The 10,642-nt window shown below is 30.7% G+C and overlaps 1 protein-coding gene across 2 annotated transcripts; it reads left to right on the forward strand.

The window, feature by feature from the left end:
* Positions 1-3,739: 3,739 nt before the first annotated feature.
* On the forward strand, positions 3,740-8,510 carry LOC107624795 (uncharacterized). 2 transcript variants are annotated; one of them, XM_088503769.1, is made up of 5 exons: positions 3,740-4,777; positions 5,438-5,515; positions 6,010-6,108; positions 7,961-8,082; positions 8,148-8,510. In XM_088503769.1, the coding sequence occupies exons 1-3, from the start codon at positions 3,911-3,913 to the stop codon at positions 6,013-6,015; spliced, it is 951 nt and encodes a 316-aa protein (XP_088359895.1). In that variant the 5' UTR covers positions 3,740-3,910; the 3' UTR covers positions 6,016-6,108; positions 7,961-8,082; positions 8,148-8,510. The 2 variants fall into 2 exon arrangements, with proteins under 2 accessions (XP_088359895.1, XP_088359896.1); XM_088503770.1 differs by having other exon boundaries at positions 8,169-8,510.
* The last annotated feature ends 2,132 nt before the right edge of the window (positions 8,511-10,642 follow it).

Here is a 10,642-nt window from a genome sequence, read left to right on the forward strand (position 1 = left end):
AACAGAAATGTGAAAAATCTAGAAGAACAGTAAAACAGTACCTTAAATAATGTTTGTTCGTTCTTTCTGGTGATTTTTTATGGAGATTTGTATGTTTTCTTTTCTATTTCTTCTACTTTCCGCGAGGAGTTAGAAGGTTTCTTCAGAATCATAGTTGGTTTCGAATGTGGCTTGAATCTCGACGGTTTGAGTTTTGATTGAGGAAGAAGAGGACATAATGAGCATGGTTTGGAAAAACGTAACGGTTGATTAAGGCACGTGCGTTTATGCTCGATTGTAGAGGAGTGTAGTGCGCATGCTTTTTATTGGGTTTGGACAACTTGTATAACTTGTAAGTCAAAAAAGCTTGTATGTATAACAAGCCTGTAATTTTTTATGGAAAAACATTTGAAGTTTTCTTTTTTTTTTCTTTTATGGAAAATATTTGAAGGTCACGAATAAATTCATGAAGGAAATATTTATGGAATAGAATCATATTATTTTATAACTTGTTATAATCAGTCTGCTAACAAATGAAAAATATAGGTAATAATAAAATGGTAAATAATTACTTCTATGTTTATAAATGGCATGAAATCCGTAACGAATTTATGTTTTACAAACATAAATACAGAATATAGTGAAATGAGATTTCTTTCTTTATTCTACACTTAAACATTCTAGCAATTAAATGAATACGCCGTCTCCATGATATATGGTAACAATGTTTTAGACCTTTTTTTCTTTTTTATTGCCATAGTCGAGTTTTTATCTTAGCAAAAACGAGTTATATTTTGTTACCAAGTGAGAATGGTCACAACCTAATTAAATCCTGATAAAATCTTATAAAATTTAATTGCCTTTAGTTTACCCCTAAACTCATAACCGTAAATTACAAAATTTCCAAGCTTTTATAATAGGGTAAAGTATATTTTTTGTTTCTGAAATTTGATAAAAGTTTTAAAAATTACTCCTAAATTTTATTTTGTTTTAATTTTATCCTAAAAGCTTTCGATTTGTATTAAATATACCCTCGACGGCTAAATTTTCAAAAAAATTAAGACAAATCTAACAATAATGCATGAAAATTATACTTGATTTGCTTGTGTTGAAAGTTGTTCTTATAAAATTGTTGTTGAATTGGTCTTAAATCTTTTGAAAAATTAGCCATCAAGGATATATTTGATGCAAATTGAAAATTTTTGAGACAAAATTGAAACAAAATAAAACTTATGAGTATTTTTAAAACTTTTGTCAAATTTTAATGACAAAAAATATACTATACCCTTTATAATAACATGTAATCACAATTTATTTTTTTTATTATACTACATATTCAATAAATAAAATATAAATTAATAATATCTATTAACACTCTATTATATATAAAGAGATAAAAAAATTGGTATCCATTTTTTTAAAACAAAAATACATAATAATTTTTTATTTTCAAGAATTATACTATCTTAAACGGTAAAAACACATTAATACATATTATCCATTAATAATAGAATTTTTTTCAGTATCTATAATTTTTTTTCGTCTAAATTACTTAAAAATAAAAATAGAAAAATATAAGATTCACTCTTTTATTTTCTTAATTTTTTGTCTAAAATTCAAACATCAGAAAAAGAACTTTAATAATAATGATGTTTTCTGACCTAGTTATGAAACATGTCAACATTTCGAGTAAAAAAAGAGAGTTCAATCAAGGCGGGGTCTCTACTCTCTACTCTCTAGTCTACCACTCGTCATTAATAAAATCTCACTAGTAATAATTCACATATATTATAAAGTTTTACAAAAATTGTCGTTATAATAATATTCAAAATTCCAGCACTTATTGAAGAGAGATAGAAATTAAATATTGCAATAATATCGGCTACCTGCTGCTTTCTCTAATAATATCACCTTCATATGTATAGTTTATATATATATGCAGCTATATTATTGTTGAATGAAAAATTTCGAAGAAAATTAATTTAAAATAGTCGTATTTTTAATAATTACTAAATAATTAAATAATTGAGAATAAGACAAATAGGTCTCTGACCTTTTGTCCTGCAGACATTTTCATCTCTGATTATTGAATAATACTTTTAAGTCTCTGACCTTTACAAAATTTGGACGGATCAGTCCCTGACGGAGACATTTGGACAGATCAGTCCCTGACGAAGGCATTTGGACGGAGGGACTGATCCGTCTAAGTTTTGTGAAGGTCAGGAACTTAAAAGTATTTTTCAATGGTCAGGGACGAAAATGTCCGCGGAATAAAAAGTCAGGGACCTATTTGTTCTTTTCTCTAAATAATTTTAAATATAACACATATATAATTATAAATATTATATGTAAAATTTAAAATGTTAAATTAAATAAGATAATTTTAAATTATATCTTCTTTAACATAAATTATTTTTAATTTTTTTTTGCAATAAAAAGTTAAGGAAGTAAATAGGATATATTATATTTACTTTAATAAATGATTATTTACCTAATCAAATTAGATTGGTTTAATAATTAGCTCACTAGTCCGCTTAAATAAGTGTCGAGAGTTCGAATTAAATACTTATGTTGACTTGACACTACATAATTAATGCTAAATTATAATTAAAATTTTGGTAGACTAGAATCCTTCTTTAAATTGCGGTAGACTATCATTAAATTTTTTAAATTATAAATAGATTTATTCGTCGTTTGGAGTATTTAATATATTTCAAAAAACAAAAAATAAAAAAAATCATCAAATGACTAATTTGTTAATAATTTTTAGGCTCAAATTCCATCCAAAATTTATAAATTCAATCGAATTAGATACCAGATATTATTGATAGATTTTTTTAAAAATCCAAAAATTCAAAACAAATTTGAAAATGATTTTTTTATTTTTTTAGACTTATTTATTTCTAAAATATTATTAATATTTTTAAATGATAGAAATAAACAATCAAACATATGTAAATAATAATAAAAATAAAACAACCAAATCGAATTATTCAAATTCCAACAACAACCAAATAATAATACAAATTTTAAAATATTAACATTTCAAAAAAAAAGTGCAATACCCTATTATTTATATTTTTTATTTATTATTCATATTTGTAAAACTGTATCTAACCATATTTAATTGTAAATTAGATCGAAATCCGATTCAATAAACCAATAAATTAGATTATATTTACGAATTATGGATCAAATTTAGGTAAATATTATAATATTATAAATCAGATTTGGATTTATACGTCTTTAATTCTATGTATCTGGACATGTATATTTGAATTTATATTTTTTATTTTATATTTCACTTTGGTTGAATATACAATTATTAGTAAATAGTCACCAAAAGAAAAATTATTAGTAAATTGAGAATTAAAAGTAATTTTTATTAAACAATCCATAATTAATGAAAATAGAAAATGATAAAATTCAATTTCAAGATTTTTATTGAACAAGGATATAATTGATAATTTAATAATAAGTGTTTTAAAAAAAAAAACAAAGAGTGGCAATTTATTGTCGAACAAAGAAAGAAGACCAATGTCATATATAAATATTTGTTGTTTAATAATGTAAATAAATTATTTAAAACAGCATTGTTTTATGATGAAATTCAAAACAGCATTTATTTTGAAAGAAAGAGAAAATATTTTTTGAATGAGAAAAGTCAAATAATATTAAAAAAAATAAGAAAAAAACAAAAAAAAAGAAAGAAGAAGAAAGTGTCATTAATAAGGTTTGCATGGCAATATGCCAACTCTTCACTCTTCGTTCTTTCTTTCATTCATTCATTCATTCTCTCTGTTCTTGAATCCAATCCAATTCAATTCAATGCATAAACAATGTTTCCATTTTCACTATTATATATACACAACTCCTCATTCATTCATTCACTCACTTTCATCGTTTCATTTCAATTCCAATCCCAATTCCAATGGTGCATCACCCACCCAACTCTCACCCCGAGCTACCACCACCACCGCCGCCGCCGCCGCCGCCATCAGTACCACCGAGGCCCTTTGCCGCCTCCTTCTCTTTAAGGTGGGCGCTCGGAAACCGCAACCGCAACGCCAAAACCCCCAGGCGGTTCCATTTCGGAAGGCTGCCACTCCCTACCACCGGAGGTATCAACCCGGTTCTCCGACTCGGGTTGTCGCCTCTGAACCCGGCTCGACGTAGCCCTCTCCTTATCAACCCTGAACCCCACTCTAACCCGAACCGGTTCGCTTCTTCTCCTCCAAAGGAGAAAATTTTGGTTGAACCGGTTGAGGGTTCGGAGAATACGCCTGAGGATAAGGGCACAAACAACCTCTTGCTCCGGTTTTGTGTGAAAAAGAGGGACCTTTCTGCTCCCAGTGCTGATACTGAACCTGAACCCCAGGCTGAGGCTAAGGCTAAGGCTGAGGCTAAGGCCAAGGCTGAGGTTGGGGAGGGTGAGGTTTTGGAGGAAGGAGAAAGTAACCCTTTGGTGAAGACATGGAATTTAAGGCCGAGGAAGGTTGTGGAGAAGAAAACTGCAGTGAAGGGTAGGAATGGTGGCTCGTTGGGCCATGATGCTGGCAGAACGAGAAGCAGGGTGCGGCATGGTTCATCAAGTCGGGGTAAGAATGGGGGGCTTAAGGAGCTTAAGGAGAATGGTGGTAGGAGGAAGGAGGAGGAAGAGGGGGTGGTGTTGAAGACGGCAATGCTCTCATTGACACTGACAAAAGAGGAGATTGAGGAGGATTTTCTCAAGATCACTGCTGCCAAACCCCCCAAGAAGCCCAACAAGAGACCTAGGGCTGTTCAGAAGCAGCTTGATGTAAAATCATACATTCATTCTCTCAATTTCATTATTCCATTGCCATCCTTTATTTTTTGTATGGTTGTTCTGGATTTCATGTGCTGCTTCGCCTTGTTTTGTTGAGCTTTTACCCTTGTAGCTATTTGGTTATATGGTTATTGGTTTGGATGCTGATATGATTTATAATATGATACTCTTAAATCTTGTGTGATTTATGTAGCCAACCTCACATGCTTAGTTGTTGTATCTGTAATTAGATGCTGTTGTGGTATTCATTTGATGAATTTAAATATTTTTTCCCCCAATGCTTTATATGATCAGACGATTATGTTGTTTGGTTTGTATGATAATGCTGGTGTTGATGTAATCATCGATCAATTTCACCAATTCCCTTTATTTAATTTTTTATTTGATCCATTTTACTGGTTATATTGGATTTCATGTGCTTAAACTTGTTTTTTATTTGAACCATAAACCCTTTGTTTAATTATATAATCATGACGTGATGATGATTTGGTTTTCCTGGTGTTTATATGATGTGTTGTTTTCTTCTGATTTAAAAAACAGTACCCCCCGCGCGGGCGGGCGTGTTATATGATATATGATGGTAGGGGTAGGTTTGTTTGGTTTGTTTTCCTGAGGATGATAATGCAGATCTTAATGTTTGTGATTTTGCAGGCAGTTTTTCCTGGCCTTTGGTTGACAAGTGTGAGTGTGACCTCTGATTTATACCAAGTTCCTGACCCACCTCTTAAGGTTTTCACCTTGATATATCTTTTTACTTCTCTGACTGTTTGCCTAGATGATGAAGAAATGAATATGAACGCGAAAAGGAAGAAGAAAAAGATCCTTGTGCTTTTAACTGATCATCTGGGGCAATACGTATCGAAAGTGAGTTTGTATCTAAAGGGAAAAGATAAAGGTGTATCCTCCTTTCAATCATGTATGGTTTAAGATTCTGATGCACTTTGGCTTGAATTAAAGGTGGATACACCCTTGTTAGTTCATGTTGGTACAAATTCACTTTAGATGAGCTTTATTGAACATAGTGGTTGGTGTTTATTGTAATAAGCACCAAGCTAATCTAAGCCACTTGTCCCAAGAGCGAAAAAGAGAACAAAAAATAATTGTTTGATGTGTTAAAATTTTATTAGCAACAATCAAGTGTTCATTCAAGTTCTCACTAAATGATATTGTTACTCTTTGGAGCAATATGGTGATCATCTTGATAATCTGTTTGTTTTTTACAGGGTTAGGGTGTCACTTGCTAGTTCTGGGATCAGAATGTTCTCTGCAATTCTGACATCTTCGAATATCAAACTGTTCTGTCTTAGTGACATCCGGAGAAGGTATTACCATATAGTGCAGATCATAAGAAGAGGAGAAAATAAATGTTTGTTTCTGTGCCTATTATCTGTTCCTCGAGGCACCTAATAAGAAACAACCAACCTGTTCTAGTAGTCAAGTGGTTATAAGTAGTCAGTCAGCATTGTACATTATTTACGCTTTTCCGTCGGGTTTCTTTGTCAAAGTATTATAATTTATGGACTTCTAGTAGTATCTTTATCTATATCTATATATTATATATTTTCGTTTTTCCGTATAATTCATCTTATCTTTTGACATCGTGGTTTACTTGCATGCATATCACTATTGATGTGCTTGTTCATGGGCTAATTTTATTAGAAATAATAAAGGGAATATAACTTTAAATATTTGACATACTAGAGAGGATCCAGTGAAATTTCAATGTATTAATGGGAGGATGAGGATGGTATTGATTTGTTTAGTTTCCCTTTCTCTGGTATTTGGAATGTGCGCGTAAATCTAATTGCACAATCTTTCTCTATATCTCTTTAAAATATTTTGGCGCTGTCGGATATTGATGTCATTACCATGTTTATGTCTATACAAAATCTAAGGGCTTTAGATTCCACATTGTTTCTCTCTAACTTTTTGCTTGAACGAGCTGGCAGATTAATGCCAGGAAACAAAACACTATAACTCTTGGGACTTTATGTAATTTGTAATTTTACTTATGCCGTGTGCATTCATCTAATCTAACTGTTACATTCAACCCTTAAGAAAACTAAATAGTTATGACCTCTGAAAGAGTTCCTTTAGTGCATAGTTTTCTTTTGATATCAGGGCCTGTTTGTCTGGCACTTTTGAATATGTAAACCACAGAACATTTCATCTTTTGCTGTTAATAGTATATTTGTTTCTTTTATCATATTTGAGACAAGACAAAGAAATTGCTTGTACATTGATGCTATTTAAAGTATCTTCTTTCATTCTTGACTCTTGTGTGATACACATGATTGTTGTCATTGAGTTGCATTCTTAGTTTTCTTGTCTGTTATTTTTACTTGTTTGCAGGATATACTCTCATTGCCCTTGGACTGTTTATGCATTGTCCTTTCCTCAATAAAGATTGTAAACTATAGAATCCAACTTGGTGGTTGAAAAGAATGAATGCTTTGCTCATCATTTGTGATTAAAAATAAGAATCAGAAAATCTTAAGATTTTTCTTAATGGCACCAACTATAAGACCAATGGTATCATGAGACTAACTGTCAGGTGGCTAAAAGGGAAACTAACAAGAAAATAAGATAAATATGACAGAAATGAGGATGCTATGTTGATGAATAAAAGGGGGGAAGGGGGATGGGGGTTCTTGCCTATTGTTTGAAAAGGTGGTAGAGTCCTGCTTTTGATGGTTTGGACATATGAAGAAAAGGCCTGTAGAAGCCCTAGCAAGCAGAGTGAATCAGATGGAGAGTAGTCCATAGTTAGAGGAAGAGGAAGGCCTAGAAAACTATATGAAAACCCTAATTTAAACTTGATTCATCATGAAGTATTGCATTGTTGTCTCTTTAGTAAATTTCTTCCATTGTGCTTCCTTCTCTCCCCTAATCGATGCCTCTGCATAAATGAGTAACCTGCAAAGATTGATTAAATGATGTAAAAAGTTTATTGTTATCCAATTTTTCTGGATGGCATAATAGCTAATAACAAGTTTAATAAGGAGTCCTTGGTTGCTCTTCAAGTATATGATATAATATATACTTGTTTTGTTTTGTTTTGAACTTTTGATATTAGCCATCATGTGTCAATGATGTGTTTTTATGCACAACATTTATAATGTATCATACTATGAAAGGCCGCGAGGATAACATGTACTTGTTTTCTGTTTGTAGCAAATGGAGAAAGTATAATAGGGTTGATATGACAGAATGATGGATCTATTCTTTGCTCACTGGATGCTTCAAATTCTTCATGTGCTGCGTGTTTGCCATTGAACACAGTTCATTATGAAATGGTATGCAATGCATTCTAAGTTCTTATTGGTTTGGTTGAAGTTAAAAACTTACCTTGTATGTTTAGTTTCTGTCTCTGTTCCATCAGATCAAATATATTGTAGATCACAATGGACAAGAATCTTGATGCTGCAGCTTATCAATAACATGCAGATAAGAATGCCACTACGATTCCTGCTCCTCAACCGGTAAAATATTAGGTTGCCAAACTTGTAAACTAAGTAATGCAATCAAGTATATACATTTAATTTTATTCCTTTTTGGTTCTTGTTGGTCCTAAAAATGTTTTGGCCAGGATTTCGTGCGCTTGTATGAGATGGATACATAATCTAAAGATGTTATATGTGTAAATATTGTAACTGTTAAAACTTTGAGGGGTTTAGTAGTATTTTATGGTCATATATTTTATACTTATATTCGGATCTTTGCATATTTGGCCTGTTAGATTTTTAGAAAGATATCCAAGTAATGATACTTCCATATTTGCCTTCTATTCTTTCCATGACCAACTTTCATACTTTTATACCATTTCCATATTTTGATGAAATCTGGCTTATTCAGTGTTTATATTGTTTTCTATATTTGTTATTCGGATCAAATTTGTTTCGAGTTTGTGCCTTTCATGTGAAAGGCCAAAGGAAAATAGCTGATGCTGCATTTCTTGAGAGTGATTCAGTTGTTGGTTTTGCTACTTGTTGACTCTTCAGATGTACTACTTCCCTTTGAAAAACAAACGCCACCTTTATTTATATTTTTGATATATGTTCAGAACACATTGATATTTCAAGTTATCAAAGTTTCAAGGTGACATTTATTTTGAAATACTGGGAGTAATCACAATATAATGAGGTGGTGAATCTCAGAAACATGCCTTTGGCAATTTCAAGTAGAAGCTTTAACCAATGGGAAGGCATGGATTTAGGGAGTTGAACTATCTATTTAATTTATGTTATTATTGATCCTCATATCTTTCCTGTAATATCTGGTCAAATATAAGGCCTTTTTTTTTTTGGTCAAGAATATAAAGCCTTTCAAATCATGTATGAATCAAATAATATAAGGCTTCCAAATCATTATTCGTTCAGGTATATTTAGTTAGTTGTTTCTCTCTCGAGTATTGTTATCTTTGGGAATTAAACTGGGATTTGGGGTCCTTTCTAGTTTCTAAGACCATGTTGTATATGTATCTACCACTATATTAGATTATTAGTACCCTTTCTAAAACTCTAAGTTATATAAACTATTAGTTAATATAAAACGGTTTTCAATTTCATTAGAAAAAACGATTTTCTAGTAGCAATATTCAGGCTGATTCACCTAAATAAAGGAAATAAAAAATTAGTTACAAGAAGAAAGAATTTTTAAAAGTGTTAAAAAAAGTGATGTTTGAAAATAAAGAAAGTGATATATGTGGTGTAATTTTTAGTTAGAACCAAAATGCAAAGCACACCATATCGAGGGTGTAGTGTTCTATTTATAACTAAATTATTAATTAAAGACTATCACGAAGAACGCGACATGATTCTATTTTTTGTGAAGTTGGTTGAATAATCAGTTTACTCGTCTATTTAAATTAGTCTCAGATGTTCTATTTTTTGTGAAGTTGGTTGAATAATCAATTTACTCGTCTATTTAAGTTAGTGTCAGATGTTCGAATTGGATAGAACATTTTCAATGTTAGTTTCAATTTCAGAAAACTTGATTAGATACTTTTTATTTATTGAGAAAAATTTTTGCAACATTCAACCAATAAATTGACTTGGGATCCAGTTCACAGTAAAAAAACTAATTTCAAATCCATTCAAACCTTTTCCCCAAAAACACCGTGTACACATTTAGTCATTCACTCCCTCTGTGATGTTTCCTCTCTAACTTCATTCACATCCTTCAACTCACACAAAATTCTCACCGCTCTTGTACTCAACCCTTACAACCATCACATTCAACCCTCACTCTAACATCCTCATCCACTTGCTTTATATTCCAATATTCTGACACTTACTTAAACAAATTAGTAAAGACTAATGAAGTAATCACTATATCAATTTAAATTAGTTGTTATATAATGAACACTTTTATTTGTAAGATTTTAGATGATTGTTGGATGTACACTTTTCTTTTATTATTATAATGAATATTTATTCTAGTAAATATAATCTTTTTTCTTCATTACAAGGAAGATAAAGTAATATATGTGTATTAGAAATTTTTGAAAGTCAACAATTTTTAGTATTTTTTATTATTATTTAACCAATATAATTATTAAATTGTGTTTAACAAATAAATTTTATTAATTTATGTGTGTAACTCTGAAAAACGTAAGTACAAATCATATAGATTTATGTGTTCAAAATTTTATTAAATATAAGTCCAAACTATATGCTTTTTATGCGTAAAACGTTCATAAATATAGATACAAATTATTATTGGCCAAATATTGATAAAAAATATAATATTTACTAGTCATGTAACATTGATCTACATATATATCGCAAGCATTTACATTGTTTGAATATAATTAGGATCAATTAGCATTATTTAGCATATCTGAATATTTATTAT

Source organism: Arachis ipaensis, chromosome B2 (assembly GCF_059453495.1).
Source record: "Arachis ipaensis isolate K30076 ecotype BB chromosome B2, ASM5945349v1, whole genome shotgun sequence".
NCBI lineage: Eukaryota > Viridiplantae > Streptophyta > Magnoliopsida > Fabales > Fabaceae > Arachis > Arachis ipaensis.

What these genes read in the sequence shown, in the direction of transcription:
- LOC107624795 (XM_088503769.1), top strand. Translation starts at nt 3,911, where the DNA reads ATGGTGCATCACCCACCCAACTCTCACCCCGAGCTACCACCACCACCG. An exon ending in CTGTTCAGAAGCAGCTTGAT is followed by an intron (nt 4,778 to 5,437) that starts GTAAAATCATAC and finishes GTGATTTTGCAG; the next exon opens with GCAGTTTTTCCTGGCCTTTG.